At 44.3% G+C, this 20907-nt stretch overlaps 1 protein-coding gene across 12 annotated transcripts in view; it reads right to left on the reverse strand.

The window, feature by feature from the left end:
- Positions 1–1020: 1020 nt before the first annotated feature.
- The window catches only part of SPICE1 (spindle and centriole associated protein 1), a 49503-nt gene continuing 29616 nt past the window's right edge, over positions 1021–20907 (reverse strand). For 3 of the 12 annotated variants that reach the window (XM_090057429.1, XM_090057396.1, XM_090057484.1), the window contains 9 exons: positions 20129–20276; positions 19194–19229; positions 18336–18575; positions 16051–16517; positions 14068–14239; positions 12872–12974; positions 9415–9502; positions 8689–8901; positions 1021–7854 (listed from right to left, as the gene is read on the reverse strand). In XM_090057429.1, the coding sequence (XP_089913555.1) occupies positions 7798–7854; positions 8689–8901; positions 9415–9502; positions 12872–12974; positions 14068–14239; positions 16051–16517; positions 18336–18575; positions 19194–19229; positions 20129–20276 (1524 nt within the window). In that variant the 3' untranslated portion in view covers positions 1021–7797. The remainder of the gene's footprint in view (positions 7855–8688; positions 8902–9414; positions 9503–12871; positions 12975–14067; positions 14240–16050; positions 16518–18335; positions 18576–19193; positions 19230–20128; positions 20277–20907) is intronic. The other 9 variants (XM_090057421.1, XM_090057439.1, XM_090057403.1 and 6 more) reach the window with 8 other exon arrangements.

Consider the following 20907-nt stretch of genomic DNA (forward strand, 5'->3'; position numbering starts at 1 on the left):
GGGCCAAAGGACAGAAGGCCTGCCAACACTTGTGGTTCAGCTAAAAGTGCTCCTCCCCATTTTTGACCCTTTCATTTTTTTAATCTTCGATTGGCCAAACGTTCACCATGCAGCCTGCTAAGTCTAAACTGCTGTCTGTAATGCATGCCCTCCTCTTCTACTTGCTTTGTCCATGCTGCATGGCTCAACCTGTCTGAGCTACTCTAGGGGAGAGGTCAGGGACTGGAACCAGGAGAGATGCAGACTCCATTTTATTTCTCTTCCGCTCTTTGCTTTACAGAGGAAGCCAAGATCATTGTGTCAGACATCCCTGAGTTAGCTCAATGCTTCTGTTCACTACAAAGGCTGCCCAGAACCACTACTGCTGGAAATGTCATTAGTGTTATCAGATTTGCCCACCATTTTGTGGTGTGCTCATTTATTAGGGATATGTTTCTAGGGTCTTTGTAATTCTATCAATGTGCTGCATGTGTTGTGTTTCTATACGGAGCTGTACATCTCCCTTCTGCAAGTCCTCACCCCCCATGGAGCTATTTTGCAGGAGTCAGTTCCAGTGGGGCTGGGTTCCTCCAACCACCATATCAGTCACACACACACAAACACACAGATTAATGTGACACACCTGACCCAGCTGGGTTGATTAGCTGACACCCTCATATGCCAGGAATCAGTTCATTAAGGTAACAATAAAATGCAGTCAGACACAAGCACACAGAATACCTCTGAACCCGGCTGGGTGTCCAGCTGACACCCTCATGGGGCAGCATTCAGTTCATTAGGGCATGTCTGAGCCAAACTGGGTCAATCAGCCTGTACAAGCTGATCCCCTTATGTCTCTCAAACTCAGCATGTCCCAATCTTTTGTCCTAACTGTCCTAGTAGTGGTAGCCTCTTGATGAGCAGACCTCACAGTATTTCTGGGCTTCACAGGGATCTTTAGCTTAAGTAAAAGAAGCATTACTGCAGAGCAAGCGGGGAAGGAAAAGTAAAGAAGGAAAAATACACCCGGTTTACCATCAGTTCAACTATAAAAGTTATTTAATTGCTAAGTATATGACATACATAATGGCACTAGTAGTAATAGACATGCAAAGGAAAACAAATACAAACAATTACAATACTACCCTGGTTTCACTAAGTATTTGGGGAAACTTAGCTCAAGCTTAACTAATACAGTTCAGGTTCAGAAATCTATGCCTAGAGAGAAAAGACAGTGTGAGAACTGGGATCTCACCAGTCCAAGGCGCTCGGGTTGCAATGCTGACAGGTAAAGTTTTTTACACAATCCTTGAAGGGAGATGATCTGTTTCTTCCAGCTTCTTGGGAACAACAGCGGATGGTGTCAGAGAGATTTCTTCTCTTGAAGCACAACTTTGCTGCTTTTTTTTAGATTTTATACCCTCAATTCAGCTTCTTCAAAGCATTCTTTTAATAGTGTAAATAATTCTATCGACAAGGGGTTATCTGGTTTGGAACATCTCAAGAAATTGATTAACAACCAGGAAAAACATAAGTTTTTAAGGAGTAACCAGACACTTAGGAGCCAGCTTGAAATTCTTATGAATAACAGATATACTGGATAGGATACCTCATTGTTTCTTCAGAAACAATAGCTTGCAGCATCAGGGTTTTGGATGTTTACCTGTTGTGAACAAACCTCAGCTTAGCATGACTTTTCCAGATCTTGCTAAAAGGGATTACTTGAGTGTTCATAAATTTTGTGGGGCAGACTTCCACCAGTCATCTCGGGAAAAGTATGACAGCGTTTGTGGTCAGGGCTCCAACAGGCTGGACACTGTGATGAACCCTTTAACATTGTTCAAATGTTGCCTATCCCCACTCTGACTTGGTCTCTTGCCTCAGCATTCCCTAACCTGGCAACTGAGTTTTAGTCAATCAAGTTTAAATAGGCCTCCCATAGTGGGACTGGGGAATGTACGGCCTGAGATGCCTAGTAAACTTTACTTCTGCTTAGTTCCAGTTAGATGAGGTGCGTGTGTGTGTGTGTGAGGGGGGAGTCCTTTGTAAATCCAGATTAGAATTGGTCTGATAAATGCTGAGCTGGATGTGTGTACATGTGGGTTGATTAGCATTTGGAGCACAGATTCCCCTTCATGCAGTGCTCCCCTGCTTCTCTGATCCCAGAATTCACTGCAGTCTTTGCTTCCAGCTTTCTGTTCTCCATCTCCCATTTAAATGAGCTGTCATATGGTTCCATCTCAGATGCAAATGAGACCTAGGGCAGTTTCTCTCTTATCTGGAGGGCTTTAGGTGTGTCCCCCACTGCATCTTCATTGTCTGTAACTTAACTTCCTACCTGTGAATAGACATGGTGGTCAGCCACCTGTCTGTGCAGCCCTGTGTTGGGGGGCCTCCTACCCTTGGGAGGTGAAAACCCTCATACCTGGTATTGCTAGAAGCTTCAGGCAGGATATTAGGAGCAGAAATGCTAGGAAGTTGCATGCATAAAACACTGAGCTTCAAGGTGCTTCCTCAAGCTTTATTCAACAAACCCCAAACTCCTGGTTGATGAGCCCATGCTATACCACAGATGAAATACAGGACCCTTTGGACACTGGGGCAGGAGCTCTCTCATAACTGCCTACTTCCAAGCTGTATAGTTTCAAGGCATCTGGTCCACTTGCCCTCACCGAATGCTCTTTTCCTTATTCAGAAAGGAGATACCAACTCATGTATGATCCCTACTATTCGGAGATAACCATCACTTCCACATAGCAGTCTTTCAGCTTCTCTTTTAGCCCTCACTTTGTAGAATGTGTCCATCCTCACCCCCTCCCTCCAAGTAAAACAAACTGAAGAGCCTTTAAAATAAAATGACCACAAAGCAGGATGCTTGGTGAAATGCCAAATTTTGTACATGCTTAAACTGGCATTTTCCAGGCAACGTGCGCACATAAATGGGTCAGCACATCCATCCACCACTGGGGGCATGCCCATACACATAACTTTGTTTCTCTGACAGGCTTGAAGTTGATGTTGTCTTGACCATTTAATAACAGAGTGAAAAATTAAAGCTGTTGCCTCACAGCAGGATGGGTGTGGTCTACAAGAAAAACCCTGCAGTATCTGCATAGGCTTGTTTAGCTCATTTGTACAAAGTAATTATTTTTGGATACTACTGGATTAGTTTTCAGTTCAAAGGCACTCAGCAAGCTCTGTTTGATATCGCTGCGAGTGAACCTATGAAAGCTGGGCTTGTTTACATTAGAAGGATCCAAGTGAAGGTCCTATAATAAAGGGTCTATCTAAATCATGTATTATAACATCATTTATAAATGCTAGTGTTATGCATGTAACTGCTGATTTGAGCATCTAAATACAGAATCTGGATACTCAGAGGACCTGTTGGAAATACCATGTCTGAGATTTCATTGCCACAGAACTGTTCAGTCATCTTATTACCCAAGACCTGTTTTGCTGAGCTGCTGAGGGCTGCGTTGTTCAAGGGAGCGAAGCATGTAATTCTGTTAGACTTTAATGAGATCTTGGTGACTAATTCCCTTGGGATGCTTCAAAAATCCCACCTGAGAGTGTTTTGCAATAGTGATGTCTAAAGTGTTCAATTTTTCTGGGATTCATAAGCTACTGCTCATTTTATTTATGAAATGCAGTATGTTGAAAACTTCCATCTAGCATTTATGCCTATATTCTAGGATCTCAGGATGCTCCACCTCCCTCTCCCTCCTTATAATGTCTTCAGAAAAGGCCTTAAATTAGATCTTTTTTTTGGTTCTCATCCCTGCTTGCCCCTGTGTATCTACCACCCCAGTGATTCTTTAACCAGGACGCCATAGCACCCTGGGATTCTCTGAGAATCTTTTAAGGTCATCAGGGGTGCAAACACCTACACATGGTTCACAAAATAAATCCAGAGATTTCAGATAGGAATCCATACTGCCAGAGACAGCTTGACCTGTTGTGGTCTTTCTGAGTTCTTTGAAACAGCATTGCTTTATTATTTTTCAGTAGTTAAAAACAAGTGAAAGCTAAGAGCTGGTGTTTTCCAAAAGGTGCCAAAGGTTGAGACCCAATAGTCTACCTCTACATGCCCTACATGGCCACTGATTCTTCAGACTGCAGGGTAGAGACCTGCTGCTTTGTTTTTTATATCTATAAAAGGATGAGGCACCTTGGCAGTGGCCTCACCCATTTCTGGGAGTATGAAAAGGTGATATCAACTTTCTTGAAAATGTTGCCCTGAAATCCCTAATTAATAGTAAATGCTGGAGGAGAAACTGCCTCCTTCCAAGCAGAACCAGTCAGGGAGTTTGCACTGCTAAAAAATAAGAGAGATTTCCCATTGATATCTTCCCAACTGAAAAATTAAAATTAGGGTTGTTGGAGGTCATTTTTATAGCAGAATGGAAAATATTGTTTCAAGATGTCATTTCACCTCATTTAACCTTTATATTTATAAAAGCAAAAGGTCCACATTAATTAGTCGAGTTTCTGAAAACTGAAACTAAAAAGCCAGAAGTCTTTTGTTTCTGGATGTCTGATGGCCTTCCCCTCTTTCTTTGACCCCTATTTCTCCCTACCCCCTACTTCTAAAGGTAATGTAGTGTTAGAGAAGCAGAAACATGCCCCACTGCTCCTTTTTAATAAAACATTTTTTCCAACCTTTTCAGCTGGAAAAAGGAATGGGTAAAAAACAAGAAAGAAAAACATTTTTGTTTCCATCCCCCCAAATCAACAAGAAACTTAGTTCATTTGGAATGACATCTTCTGGTCAGAGAACTGACAAATCTTAGCTGAAGTTAACGTTTTGCCACAGAGCTCCTTTGCTAAATTTCCTAATAGCTGTATTTTCCAACCAAATAATATTGACCATAACAGATGGAAGCAAAGTAAGCAGGGGAACTGCAGCCTGTCTTTGAGCCTGTCAGTTTCTGGTTTTATGCTTACTGTGGCTTTGGCATTGTGCTGAATGCTGCACTTACGACAAAAAGGAGGAAGCTGAAAGGCCTGGAAAAAAAGGGAAACTTTTTTTTGCATCTTATCAGGAAAGAAACAGAAACCCGCTGCCAAGAGAAAAAATTTACACTAAATGTAACATACCCTCTGCTCCCCCACCACCTTGTGGTAGACGGAGTCTTCCCTGACTTATCCCATGAGTCAACAGAATCTATATCAATCGTAGCCATCTCCCTGTACCACCACTGCAGTCCACAGAAAGTTAAGATGAATGCGCTAATGGCAACAGCTTCACTTTACTGCATGACCTAGAAGCAAATACTGAGAAGCAAGTGCTGCTTGCTCAGTCTTGCCCCCAACCCTTGGGACATAAGGACAATTTACATACCACGTAACAATAGCCTTATCCTGTCACAAGGAGTTTCAACAAAGTTTAGCATGGTTCTTCTAAATTCCAGAAGCAGCACATCTGGCAACACAACAAGGGAAGTTTCAAATTTTCAGTTATCAGGATCCAGTTGCAGGATCCACCTTGTGCCAGCTGGTATAAAGCAGCTGCTGAGTACATCCCTGGACATCCAGCCAATTCTAACACCATGGTAGAGATAATACAATCTATCTGATTATTTCTGAGCCCTCCAAAGCCCAACAGAGGTGTTTTGATCAACTTCAAGGGGGCTGGGTTTCACCAAGAAACTTGCTCCTTGGGCATTTTTTAAAAAAAATCAAAGTGTTTTTAGATCCACCCACAGCAGGGTTAGATGACTCATTCTATGCAGGGAATTTTACATTGTGGCTGCTTTCAAGATAAGGGTTGGATTTTCTGACCCAGGAGATTCTTTCCAGTCTCACATTTATAAATAAGAGAGAGACAAGGCTCATGAATAAGGAACAGAATAAGTCAGCAGTGACCCCCTCCCCCACTCCAGCATACCTCCTTCATTAATGGGCACTGTAGAACATTTATACTGTATGAAATATTCTGGAACCATTCAAAAATAGTGCCCATGTGGGTGTGCTTGGATATGTAGCTATCTATAGCATACACTGTTGTTTAAGACTCAGCATTCCTCATTTTGCATCAGCCTGAGTGGATATTCTGACAGTCTTAACAACCAAAACAAAATGCTGCACAGCACAAAGACTGAGGGACTACCAAATATCAGACTTAGAAAATGGGTTGGCTTAATGGAATCTTATTTTAAAAATTTTTTTTAAATTTATGAGTAAGGTTTTTTCCATTCTTCTAAACCTCACAGACAGCTGAAAAGTTTTTTCTTACACTTTCCAACAAAATAAATGTTTTCTGGGTAGACACCCCAAGCATGGAAAATTTCCAACCTCAAAAGGTAAAACTGTAAATTAAAAGGAGTAAAAAAGGGAAAAATACCAATATTAATAAAATTCTTTAATCACTCATGAATGATTGCTAGGTTAAAAAGTACCATATAAAATGTACACAATATCATATGGCAACCCCTAGATAATGCACACATGCAGAACAATTTAACATAGAACACAGACTTCACTGTGGTATCAAAGAGATTGGTGGTCTGGGGGGTGTAAAAAAAAATAAAAAAAAATGCAAGTAGAGAAACTCAGGTTTCAACTTCAAAGTGACCTTTTCAACTTACCGTAAGTGTCTTTGTAAAAAGAGGAAACTTTCGAGTCATCACTAATGGGCTAACCACACCACCGAGGGCAGGGGAAGCAGATACTCAGTTAACCATCTGTTCCTGTGAGCACTCTGCAACCCTAAAGTTCAACTGTCCAAAATTTTTCAAAACTAGAAACACAAACTCTGTGCAGGGAGGGAGGGAGGGAGAGAGGGAGGGGAATACCAGAATGGAGGATTTCCTGTTACAAAGAAATATTCATAATAATTTTAAATGGTATCTTCTGTGTTCACTGAGAAGAATGTACTTCCTTTGCTTCTAGCTCTTGCGCTCCATTCACAAGATTCTCTGGCTTTGAAGTCAGACCTGATGGGGGTAGCAAGAAGTCCACACAAGAAAAGAATTGCAGGACCAAAGGACTCTCAGAAAAATGTTTTCTTTGCCTTGGGAAATGAAAATAGGTCTATGGCATGAAGGCCTTCTTTATGCAGAGTGTTGAGAACTGGCTGGGAACTCTGGAAAAAATGGATTTCTCTCTTAAGCATTTCCCTCATTTTAAGGAAAATCTTGCTGAGGCTCAGTTCAGAGCGAGGCTACTCACTGTGACACAGAAGCAGTAAGACTGGGCACTTATGTGTACTAGCATATAGGTGTCAAAAATTGAAGCATCACTGTGGTCTTGTTTATACACTTGATTTATCAGTCACAGCTCTTTAATTAGAGGACTGTCTTCATACAAGAATATGAACTTCCACAAACCATTCACCACATGCAGCATATCAAAAATCGTTTCTTTCTAATGTGTATCCAGTCATGCGACAGACTAGTTCACCAATGATGATCAAGGCTGTTTGATGCACATGTGCACACAAAGTCAATCCTCAATCCTGGTTACCTTTGTATCAATACATGCATCAGAGATGGCCATGGAAGGTATCTTCTTCAGAAGCCTCTTTCTTTAGCATGTATAATATAATTTCAGATGTGTGCTGAGGGGTAGGTATAGCCCTTATCATCCAACAGGAACTAAAAGATAACATCCTACTGTCCATCTGAGCATCCCATTCTCAAGCCTGTACTTATGACTGCATTAGTTTAAAGGAGAACACAGACACAAGAGCTGGATCTCTATACAAATGGCACTGACAGGTGGATACTTTGGTCTTACAGCCTTGGGGAGGGATGTCATAGTAGTCTCCAAAAAATAATTTAAAAATAAAATAGGATTTGTGCAATTCATCCTCTCTTACAAGAAGTGTGTTGCTAATGCAAACCAGCCTTCTTCTCTTTCCTTCTCCACCTGCTGAAGAGAGCAGAGATCAGACTACGTATGGCATCTTTTGACTCACAGTCTCATCAGTTATTACCAATTTCTACTTAATACTTAATTCCACATTGGTGGCAGCTGCTTTGTAACACACCCCTGCACTATGGACACTTCCCAAGAATACAAAGTCTTTTCTGCAGATGGCCCACATGACAACACTGCTCTGTGGAGGGGTTTTTCAAAACTTCCAAGTTTGGCAGAAGAAGAGAAGAGTCTCACCCTAATCAGGACACTGGAAATGTAGAATCTGACAAATATCCTGTAGGTTCAAGCGTTTGTGCAAGCAAGTACCTACAAAGGGCAAGCAAGCTCTATTCAAGCCTGCCAGCTACCTAATGCATGGCCCTGCCAGTGCATCCCAAGCCTCACTTGAAATCTTGCCTTGCTCTTTCAGCCACTGGCTGCTCCTCCTGAAGAATGCCAAAGGCTCCCTCTTCTGCAGAGTACAGTATTGAGTCCAAACACCCTCTGGGAAGATTTGGTCACAGTATTACTTCATTTGTAATTGTACAGGGTTTCAGATCAAGGGACCGGTTTCATTATTGCACTGTAAGAGATCCGTCTGCATGTTGTTCAGACTCTGGTCTGTTATTAATCAGTGTACAGTATTTACTGCAATCCAAGATGAGGTCCCCCCTATCCACTGAACATGTTGGGGAAGCCCCTCATCTTGGATCTGTGTGTGAGGCATGAGAGGACAGGCAGCTGTTGAGGCTCTGGCTCCAACTCATGATCAGGGCTGCCTGCCCCCCAACAGCCTTGGTCCCCCCCCTATTTCTTCTTCCATCTTCCCCTCTGCCCCCTGCTTACTTGTGCTCTGCTCCAGCAGGCTCTGGCTCCACTCCCGCTTGCAGCACAGAGCATGCGCTTGCTGTGGACCCAGCCTGGCTCACTAGCAGCAGTGGTGGTGATGGTGGCAGCTCCAGCGGGCCCTGGGGCCAGCACTGCCACCTTGCTGTCACTGCTACAGGGCAAGGCTGTGGCCCTGCTCTGTGCCCCAGACTGGAGTGGGTCCTGAACCTGCTGGAACAGAACAAGGGTAAGTGTGGGGTAGGATGGAGGGGCAGGCAGAGAAGGTAGAGGTGGAGGAGGAGCAGGCACATGGGGACAAGTGGGGTGGGAGGAAAACAGACAGCATGGGGCAAGGGGCAGGGGTCAAACTGCTTGACCCCTCCCTACTGCCTGTCCTCCCACCCTCTCACTGCCTTTCTGCTGTAGCAGTGGGGTTGGGGGGACAAGTTTAAGATTACCCTCCAATAATTAGAGTCTGTGTGTGGAAAATTATAATGAATATATACATTTTCCACATCTAAAATCTAATTATGGGGCCAGGTGGGAGGGTCATCTTAAATTTAGAGTGGTCTTGGATTCAGGTAAATATGGCAATTACTGACCTCTTTGCCTTTACCCTGGTATAAAGAGAGCAGAATCCAGCCTACATCATCCATCTATATTCTTCATTATATATACTGACCATAGCAGTGAATGCCCTTGGATTGAAGATTATTCTGACATGCAGTCAAATATCAGTCTTACCTTTGGCCTCTGGTTGACAGGAGTTAATCTCACACTTCCTGAAGAGGTGCTTAATGGTGAACAGGCCTTACTAGAGGCAGCTGAAGTCCTAAAATATATATAAGGTGGAGAAAGAAAGAGGAAGTGAATACTATGGCAAGGTCAAAGACCCCTGCATCAACTAACCAAAGCAAACAGCTTCCAGCAAAACATGTAAATCACTATCACGAACGTTTCTGAAGTGCCTAAGGCAGGTAAACAAGAAAAAGTCCACTTGAAAGAGTGGAGATCTAGGAAACATGACATACGGAAAACAAGGACAAAAGAACAGATATTCTTTAGCTTGGGGAAGAGAATTTCATAGATTTCATAGACATTAGGGCTGGAAGGGACCTCGGGAGATCATCGAGTCCAGCCCCCTGCCCAAAGGGCAGCAAGTCAGCTGGGGTCATAGGATCCCAGCATGATAAGCATCCAATTTACTCTTGAAGGTGTTCAGTGTAGGTGCTTGAACCACCTCCGCTGGCAGACTGTTCCAGACCTTGGGGGCTCGGACAGTAAAGAAATTCTTCCTTATGTCCAGCCTGAAACGGTCTTGCAAGAGTTTGTGACCGTTCGACCTCGTCATCCCTTGGGGTGCTCTGGTGAACAGGTGTTCCCCCAGATCCTGGTGGACACCCCTGATAAACTTATAGGTGGCCATCAGATCACCCCTGAGCCTGCACTTTTCCAGGCTAAAGAGTCCCATGGCTCTCAGCCTGTCATCGTAAGATCTGTTTTCCTGACCTGTGATCATGCGCGTGGCTCTCCTCTGGACTCTCTCAAGCTTCTCCACATCCTTTTTGAATTGTAGAGCCCAAAACTGGACGCAGTACTCCAGCTGCGGCCTCATCAAGGCCGAGTACAAGGGGAGAATGATGTCCCGGGATTTGCTCAAGAAGCATCTATGGATGCACGCCAGCATTTTGGTCACTTTACTAGCCGCAGCATCGCATTGCAGGCTCATGTTCATCTTGTGGTCAATGATGACCCCCAAGTCTCTTTCTTCTGTAGTGCTAACCAACGTAGCACTGCCGAGCCTATAAGGGTGCTGCAGGTTTTTCCTCCCAAGGTGGAGAACCTTGCATTTTTCGGTGTTAAACACCATGAGGTTCTCGTCTGCCCATTTGCTGAGCTTGTCCAGGTCAGCCTGGATCACCTGCCTATCTTCTGGCGTGGATGCTTTGCCCCAAAGTTTGGTGTCATCGGCGAACTTGGCCAGTCCACTCCTGACTCCAATGTCCACATCATTAATGAAGATGTTGAACAGTATGGGTCCCAGGACAGGGCCTTGAGGGACCCCACTGGTCACAGGACACCATGATGAGTGACTGCCATCAATCACAACCCTCTGGGTCCGACCACGGAGCCAGTTTCCCAGCCAGCGGATCGTGGTGGAGCCAAGGCCACAACTGGCCAGCTTGGCCAAGAGGTGATCATGGGATACCAGATCAAAAGCTTTTTTGAAGTCAAGATATATGAGATCAATCTCTTCTCCCTTGTCCAGGTGATAGGTCACCTGGTCATAGAAGGAAATGAGATTGGTCAAACAAGACCTACCCGCAACAAACCCATGCTGGCTGTCCCTTAGAATGTTAGCCTGGGCCAGTCCCTCAAGGATGGCCTCCTTAATAAACTTTTCTAAGATCTTCCCCAGGATAGAAGTCAGGCTAATGGGCCTGTGGTTAGCCGGATCCACTCTCCTCCCTTTCTTGAAGATTGGCACCACATTGGCCTTCTTCCAGTCTTCGGGCACTACACCAGAGCACCAGGAGTTTTCAAAGATCCATGCCAGGGGCTGGGCTATGACGCTCGCCAGCTCCTTGAGTACCCTGGGGTGCAGATTGTCAGGGCCAGCTGACGTGAAGGTATCCAGCTTCTCAAGGTGTTCCTTCACGAGGTCAGCATTGATGGAGGGTAGGGGATCCCCCTCACCCAGATTTCCCTGTCCCATAGCAGGCATGGGCATCCCGTGTGACTGATGAAAGACTGACGCAAAGTACCTATTTAATAGGTTGACTTTTTCCTGGGCGTCAGTTGTCAGTTGCCCCATCTGGTTTAGCAGGGGTCCAACATTGCCCTTGCTTTTCCTCCGGCTCCCCACATATCTGAAAAAGGACTTTTTGTTGTCCTTGATGCTTGAAGCTAGTTGGAGTTCAGTTGCAGCCTTGGCTTTCCTGGTTTGCTCCCTGCAGGACCGGACCAGCGCGGAGTAATCCTCCTTGGAGGTGAATCCCATCCTCCATCCTTTGTAGGCTTTCCTTTTTAGCCACAGTAGGTCCGCTAGGTCTCTGGAGAGCCAGGGGGGCTGCTGTGCCTTCTTGCTGCCTTTCCTCCGTGTTGGAATAGATTTAGCTTGTGCACTGAGGATCGCTTCCTTGAGAAGCAACCACTCTTCTTGAACTCCCATCTCCCTGGGGGCATGGTCCCTGAGGGCCTGACCGACAAGCCTCTTGAGCTTATCAAAGTTGGCTTTTCTGAAGTCAAGGACTTCTGTGTTGCTGACTGACTTGCCAGCTTTACGGCGGACGGTGACGGTGTTCAGCTTGTGGTCACTGTCACCCAACTTCCCACCAATCACTAGGTTGCCGATTAGGTCGTCCCCCGTAGCCAGTACCAGGTCAAGCAGCGCTTTGCCTCTCGTTGGCCCATAGATTTCTTGAGTCAGGTAGAGGTCATCCACGCACGAGAGAAAGCTTTGCGCCCGGTCAGATTTAGCTGAGTGATCTTCCCAGGAGATGTCCGGGTAATTGAAGTCACCCATGACAACCAGGTAATTATAATAAACGATAAAGTCAATTGACCTCCTCAGTGCTGCCTGAATAGAAATGCTGCTGCTACTCCCAAGCACTTGGTTTTAGAGTTTAGGTGGAGCAGAAAACAAAGTGGTCCTTTGATCCACCCCCACCCTCTTCTGGCTCACAGACGCAGGGTAACCACCATCAAATCCCCCTGCCTCCCTCCCCAAAGAGGTGAATGCCTGACTTGATGAAAAAGCTCCTCTTGGTTTCCCATGTCTCCCTCTCCCCAAATATGTATGTAAAGCATTTTTCCTTTGGGAGAGATTCTTCCCACTTGTCCTGGAACCAGATGGATTTGTATTCTTCCCCAAAGCTTTGGCATTCTGGGTTTCTCTGCATCCCTTCAATAATGCAGTTCCCTCTACCCCATATCCGGGAAAATGTCAACAATCTATTTTCAACCATAAGAAGTCAGCAAGATCAGAGTTTCCCAGGAGAGGTTGAGGTCAGAGGACATTTGTTATCCTGTTACAGTCCCTCTTTCCAGCTCTCCCAATTAGACTGTGCTGAAGCCATGGCATGGCAATCAGATCTGGGAGAACACGGTGAAAGTGCATTCGAATAGTTTGCATAAATGACCAGTTTTGTACATGTATTTCATTCACCCTGACCACAGATAATAAAAAACTGGTTTTCACCTCTGTGCACTGGGCCCACTGGCAGGGGAAGGAGTGCCTTCTTTGGAGCTGTTGCAAGCTTCTGCCACTGGAACAGACACCTCAATTGTCCTCTTTGCATTTCCTAGACAGTAAATTAGTATTACTTAATTCTAGTGAAGGAACAGGAACATTAGCAGCATTATTTGATTTTTTTCCTGCATGTGGCTTGATTTTAAGTTTCTCCCCCTCCAGTATTATGCTGTTATTATTTCCATTTCCTTCATTTGGAATACTGCGTTCTTAGATTTACACTGCAATTGTAGCTACAGCCCCTGTTTCTGCATCAAGGCCCCATTGCATTCATTTGCGGGTAGGCTCCCTGAACATACACACACACTCTTTAACCCGCATGCTCCTTCACTTTGTACATATAACCATTTTTCTCCTTATTTTGCTTGTCATTAGCACTCAGCCACTCCAAGAAAGGGTTAAATTGTTCTGTTTTCTTTTTGTTAAAAAAGCCATGGTAGGTAGTCCATAGACCCTAAGCTGCATAAAGAATAAGCCCTTTACTGTCTTAAAAAGAGCGCTGTAGACTTTTAGTTACCTCTGTATATCTATTTACCAGCCCTTGCAGCACCTTTTCAGGGGAACCAGAGCACAGGGAAGATCACCCCACAAAACACCTCCCTAGTGGATCGTAATTAAGAGTCAGAATTCAAATTTGTGAAGTGGTATTGTTTAGACATTACAAATGAAGTGCTGGAATCTCCCTCAGAACAGCTCTGTAGCCAGGCCTGGTTAGGTAGAATATAGCTGTCAGGAGCTTCACCGGGATGAGGCATTCCCTTGCTACTTGTGGGAGAAGCCCAGTTGTGTCCTCAACCCACAAATCAGGCTGACTGTAACAGTGACATATTAAGTAGACTGTTGCCCATGAAAGCTCAAACCTTCCTGAACTAGTTAGTCTCTAGCCACCCAGCTCTACCTTCTGCCTTACACAAAAAAGTAACTTTAGCAAATTCGAGTTGAGGTGTGTTTAGCAGTCTAACAAAGGTTAGCAGCAGTGAGTGAGATAGCCTGTACCCATCTGCCCTAAGAGCTCTCAGTTGGTCATTAAATGGTGTGTTGTGCACAGTTTGGGAACTACTGATTGAGTTAACAAAAGATAGAGGACTCCCACATTACAAGGGCTAAAACGCATCATCTTAGCTTTTCTTGTGCTGGATACATACCAGTCCAATTTATGGGTGGTGGCGGAATAGGAGAGATTGATGGAGAGACTGTGCTGACACTAGACAATTTTTGTTGTTCTATCAGCTGCAGCAGTTTTCCACGGGCTTCTGCACTCTGACGATTCAGCTCTGCTATTCGCTCCTCCAAGTTCTTTGAGGCTCCTAGAAAAGTCTAATAAACAGTTGGCTTTCAATAAGCTGGTTTGCAAGTTGCACCTTTGGGGAGGACATGCCATATAGTTCAAGTATTGTATTAATAAAATGATCATTCAAACTGAATTTGAATTAGGAATTTAAGTAAACAACCACAGCATTTTTCAGGTAGATCTCTGGTTTTATACGCCTTTTGCTGTGGCATCTGGGTGCTGTCCAAATTGAATCACATTGAATAGGGACAGTATCATGTTAAGTTGCACTGCCCACAAACAGCATACAGCCCTGTTTCTTGCACCACTGCAGCCAACAATTAACAAAAACCAAACCCGCCAGTGATCAACCATAATTAAGTAATCATGTGGCCAAAGAGATTTGCTTTGGATGTACAAGGCAGGAAGCATTGCACTACTCTTGAACTAGCAAGCTGTGCTCTTCTTGATCCAGCCTGACAGTGCTGTTTGGCACCTAGGGCAAAGCCTGCAGTGGCAGCCTGCCCTCGCCCAGTGCAGATCCAGGGGGCACATGTCCCCCACATGCTTGCCTGGGAATGTATGCAGTGGTGGGAGCCACCCTTCCCTCGTCCCCGTAGCCACCCAAATAAGCCACTCATGGCTCCATCCCATGCCCTGCCTGGGCAGCACCTGTTGGTGCCCCTTCACTTTGGCATCCAGGGCAGGTGTCCCACTCGCCTTCCACTTGCTATGGCATGAAAGCCTGATATTCTGAGGGTGCAGCTGCCCCTCAAGTAGCCACATTTCTGTGCAAGCTAGTGTAGTATCTGCCCATAACTTGCATGCTGTTGAGTTGTTTGCAGCTGTTCAATATGCTGAAGAATTGGGCCCTTAGGCTACATTTCATTAAGAACATTTGGATCCCTCATACCCCAATAATGCTGGATCACTGGTGCCAGTTAGAACAGAGGCTGTCATGTATTTTAGGCATCAGAGATTCTTTTGTGTTGCCCAACCCTATTCTGAGCAGTGGAGCCACTCTGCTGATTAATTTTCCTAATGTAAGGTCTTTTACTCTTCTTTTCCTCAGAGCCATTGGCTTAACCCTAGTTAATTGTGCTGGCAGGGGGCAAGAGACCCAACTCATGTCTGCACCACAATTAGAGGTGTGTGAATGAGCCACATGTAGGCATACCCACACTGGCTGTAATCTGGTAAACTCAAAGGACAACAGGCAATGTGGATTCAAGTTGGACAGGGACCCTGGGTCTATGCTCTGGTTGCTAGCTAGTGCTGAGGCCCACGCTGCTATGTCTACACCAGTGGTCACCATGGTCACCACTGGCCTACACCAGTGGTTAAATCAACTCCAAGAGGTTCTGAGATTGACCCCCTCCACCCCACCCCCCCACACACAGACTTACCTGCTGGTTGGCGCAGGGGGTGGTACATGGTAGATCTTGGCTTGCTTTTAAATTCCAAAGGTGATCTCTTACTTAAAGGTTGGAGACCACTGGGCTACACTGATATGACCCACACTGACAAGAGGTAGCACAAACACATTTGCCTTTCTGAAGTGTGCCCCTAGTCTATTGTACCCCTAGTCTACTGTATGTTCTTTGCTTGGTGGCACCTAGATACCAGTGATTTTGACCTATGAAGAAGCAGGTTATCTTCTTATCATAGTGATACAAGAAACTGCAGCTGCAGTTCCCAAGTGTTGAGTCTAGATAGCTCAAAGGCCTTAGTTATTCTACCTCCCTCCATTATAGCAAGAGGCAAAAGTGAGGGAAAAAAATTCCCAACTTCCACAGGTTGTGAGCAAGCCAAGAGAAAAGGGAAGGCTGGGCCTCCTCTCTCTCCATGACATTCTTACCTGTCCCTGGGTAGCTGGATCTAGAGCAGTGTGTGGATTCTGCACTGTACCTAGCTGGTGCAGGCCGTCCCCTGCCTCTTGAGAGCAGTCTTTGAATTTGCTCAACTGAGCTTTGATGAGAGCATTCTGCCGTGTTAGCTCAACGATTTGTCCCAGCAGATCTTTGTTCTGAGAAAACTCTTCAGTGGCATTGGGCTTTGCCCCCTCCCCAGCAACATCAGGGGCCTGCCCCTGCTCCAAAGAGAAGATACTGCTCACTGGCTGGCCATGCGATTGCAAAGAACTCTCAGAGTCCGTAGATGTGGGAGGAACTTGCCACCTTTGGATGAGCAGACGGTTCTCCCCATCTGTGCTCTGTGTTCCCACAGAGGAAGGCGAGCTCTTTTCCCCACTTGCTTTCCTTTCAGTGTTCTGGGTAGATGGAGAGACCTGGGAGGTAAAATGTGTTTGAACTGTTCTGTTCAGTGCTGTAGATGAGAAATAAAGGATCAGTAAACATGCGGCCTTCAACAAGACAATTTCACTTGACAGATCAGTGCTAGATAAAAAAGAAGCAGAAAAAAAATAATGTGACGTCTAATACCCACCTCTGGATAGGGATACAAGTAGAGTTATTCAGCTGTACTATTATTCAAGATCCTGCCACACATACTCATCGCACCACTGGTTAATGTTTTCCAGGAGAGATTAGCAGAAATAATTTAACATTTACATGGGTTTAAAAACTAGCAGAGGATCAGGGGAGAAGGGCTGAGCTTTTTAGTTGTTCACAATGTCAGCTAACGGTTTTCAATTAATTATTTCATTGCTGATTCAGTCTTCCACCATGCCCCAACCTAAAACTGATATCAGAAAAAAAAAATGCAAAAAAAACCAACCTGGAGGTAGTTTAATGCAAGTTACTCGCAGCTAAGCCAGCAGAAGCAGATCTCAATTTGGGTGTCTGCTTTGCCCCCAAAAGAAAAAGGAACAAGGTTTTATTTTGTCTCACCTTTCATTAGAGTACTGGTGTGTACAGGAGACACACAGGGCACTTTTACACATGCTCTGGGGGTGGGTAGAGACAGTGCTTTAATTACAGCAGCTCTGAGAGCTGCTTTAATTGAAGCGCTGCTGCATCTCAAGTATCAGTGTCCCCATGCTGAAAAATGGTGGCAGGGGCTCTTGAACTAAAGTTTGTTCAATAAGCTTTAGTTCAAGCACCCCCACCGCTATTTTTAAGCACAGGGATGCTGGTACATGAGACACAGGAGGCTGCTGGAGTGTCGATTTCTAGTGCATTGGAGCAGCCTCTGAGCTCATGTATAGGTGCCCAAATACAATGGGAGCACCAACTACTGTTCCACCATCAAGTCTGAATTAGGTTTGGCACTTAGAGCAGGCTCCACTGTTACATATGAAATGTATAGGGTAGCAAACCCTTCTCAATGAACAATGCATGCTCTCTGGGAGTAAAGCGACAAGTGAATATGTTTGTGTACAAGTGAACGATTTTTAAAAGAAGGGCTTTTGAGACGTTTAGTACCTGTGTTGGATACTAATCCCACCTAAGAATTCGAACAAAAAAAAAATTTAAAAAAATCAGACTCTGCAGACTTCCATACAGTTAAAATTCTTACTGACTCCTTGTGCATAGGCCATATTCAAAGACTATATTTTTAAGGATTAAGTGGCAATTTCTATTGTAGAGAGCAGAAGGAGAATTGCAAAGCAGTGCTAAGTGGAAGTAGAGAGAGACATATGGCAACCAAAACAAACACCAGGAACTGGCAAAGAGGAGAAAAGAAAGAAATGCATTGTCCATTACAAAAGCAGGAGATTTAGATGCCAGGTAACTTCTCAAAGGGAAAGGCAGAGGCTGTCCAAACAACAGACTTGCAGAATTAGACCGTGGGCTCAAGACTAACCAAGTTAAAAGAAGGAACAACATAGGCAAAAAATTAACATGCGGGACTCATTGCCACAAGGTGTTGTAGAGGCAATTTAATCAGGTTCGGAAGGGACTGGATAAATTTATGCAGGATGGGACCATCAATAAGTACTGACAGATAAGGGTGCAATCCTCAAATTAAGACTTCAACACCTCTGAATGCTGGAAGCTGTTGGGGGAAGAGAGGAAGAGGGCAGTTCAGTCTGGATAGGTCCTTCATAAACATTCTTCCCCTTAGGATCTGCTCTGTACCACTGTGAGAGGCAGGCTGTTGGGCTAGATGGACCTATGATTTGACTCAGTCTGATATTTATGTTTTTATCTCACCCTGTTCACAGAGAGACACTTATCTTACCATTCTGAAGAGGAGAGAAATTCTGAAGAGGAGAGAATTCCTGGATGCTTTTCTGTCTAGGTGGTGATAACAACACAGCTGGCTGGAACACATGCATGGGCAAACTGTTGCCCACTCCTACAGTGTCTGGGGGACTTAACCACTGAGGACGCTGGACAGACAGTTCCTCTTGTGGGGATTTGAGCATATTTCCTCTGAAAGCATCAGTCTTGGGCAGAGTGGAATTCAAAACAGACCTCTCTGAACAAAAAGAAAGACAAGGCAAGAATCAGGTGCATCAAAAATAAAACACGTTGGTGCTTGCAAAACAGAAAAAATATCCCCATCAGAATAATTCCAGGTTTCAGATAACTGAAAACATGGAGGGGGAAAACACCATCCAAAGTGAAATATTGTTGTCTGAATGACAAATCCACAAACAGGCTTGGAAAGGTTGTTACAAAACCTTACCACCACACAGTGAAATATTTCAGAAATGGCTTTCTATCTCCGAGATGAAAATTTAACACTCTGATCCCAAGAATGTCATACAGTACAGTGCTCTGCCCAAGCAGGTGACTGTCAGCCTTCTTTGTAAAAACCTTGCAAATCAACTCCAAATTAACTGACCACAGTTGCCATTCTTATATAAGTTCAGGAAGAAGTTTCATTTTTACACTGGTAGCCAAAACAGCAGAGCACACACACACTACCATGTTATTTTTCCAGGCTTATACAAATGACAGTCAGGGTGGTCAACTTATGACACATGTGCCACAAGTGGCAAGGACAGCCTCTGTGCATAGGACAGAAAGCAGAGCAATGGATCAGGCAAGGGAAGGGGATCAAAATGATACCTGGGGAGGATGTGGGGCTTACCTTGTGGCTCACCTGCCAAAATTGCCCCACATTGATCTAAAGCAACAGCAAAACAAACTTTTACTCCTTCATTCTGGGCATCCTCTTTCATTTTAACACTCCATCCACCCTCACAGTTCCAACTATAGCGAAGTCCTCTTGCTACCTAAGCAGCTGTTTGGAACACCACTCCTGCCCAGAGCCTTTGGTATAGTGATATTAGCAATGGACAAATGTGGTGCTCGGAATAGAGACAGAGGCATCAACAGTAATACACACACTTAGGAGTAAGTAGAACCAGTCAATATTTTATAGACTAAGTGGTCACTGGGTATGTCCAACTGCATTGCAGGACTGAAAGTGACAAAAAAAAAAAAATCAAAAAACCCTCAACACACTCAGAGCTGTTCTGACCTGTCCAACCCTTTGCAGGAGTTAAGACTGTTTAGTATGCTGCTAAACCAACTATTTGTTTGGGAGAGATGCTGGACAAGCTCTCCAACACAAAATGCCTTTCCTTGGACTTGGGAAAGAAGCAGATACAGCTTCAGCTACATGCCAGACAGATACCCAGACTGAGACACCACTCTACTACTTAGCAGCAGGTAACTCTTAGATGCTGTTTCCAGAGACTTTTGCATTTTCCCTTTAACACCAATTCTAGGCTGGCAAGACGACAAAAAAAAATAAAACTGCACTTTGATTATATGGAACAATCAGACTTTGCAAGTAGAAGACCAATTTAGCAGTAAAATGATTTTTATAATATTAGCAAGGAATTCTGAAAAATAAGTGAATGGCTCAGCCCTTCTCTTTCTGGACAATAAACTACCAGCTATCCTGAACTGCTGCTTTGACAAAAGGGTGAGGGCAATTTCCAAGAATGCACCTAGAATTCTCATGTTTCTAATTCAATGACAGCTCCCCACTTTTCCCTCCACAACACACACACATACCTTGGATGTTTGTTGGATCTCTGACTGCAATTCCAAGACTACTTGGACTCTGTCCTCCCTTAGGATCTGTCAAAAGGAGGCTTTTATATGCTAAAGTGAGTGAAGTCAGCTGTTCATCTGTTACCACCATATACTGCTGTAGTTGTTTCTAAGGGAAAAACAAAACAAAACAAAAAGTACAGAGATCTGTATCCTAGGGAGAGGAAAAACAGATATTATAACAATCAGAAGTCCACCCCCATCTCTTGGTGCCAGCACTTCACTCTGGAACCAGTGAAGTGGAAGGAAAACATTTCTGTATTTGCTTGATCTTTCCTTCCCACCCAGCCCTACAGTTCAACAGTTTTGCTGTTCAATCACCCTCTTCCTGCCGCACAAAGCTTTACATTAAAGAAAGTCTAAGTTACACTAAGTCTGCTTATGTCACACTTTAAAAGGAAATTTCTCAAAAGATTTTTCCTCCTGGTAAGTGTTGCATTTCTACATAATCCACTAAAATAACCACCTCTGATTTCAGTCCTAAGATTGCATATGTAATTCCATCAAGTTGTTTCAGTGCTACTATGCATCTCACCTGAGATCTGCAGCAGTTTGCTATTCTAACAAGTCTCACTGAAGAAACGAAAAATCTACTTAAAAACTTTTGGACACCTTACAGTGGACGAAATTCAAACCTCAAACCTCGACTGCTACACTAACTGTTTCAGACAAAGAACAAATCAACAACAAACACCACTATAACCTCTCCCTCTCAGAGAGAAGGCGCATAGAATTTCTAA

Source organism: Crocodylus siamensis, chromosome 1 (assembly GCF_052110815.1).
Source record: "Crocodylus siamensis isolate JL-2025a chromosome 1, ASM5211081v1, whole genome shotgun sequence".
Classification (NCBI taxonomy): Eukaryota; Metazoa; Chordata; order Crocodylia; family Crocodylidae; genus Crocodylus; species Crocodylus siamensis.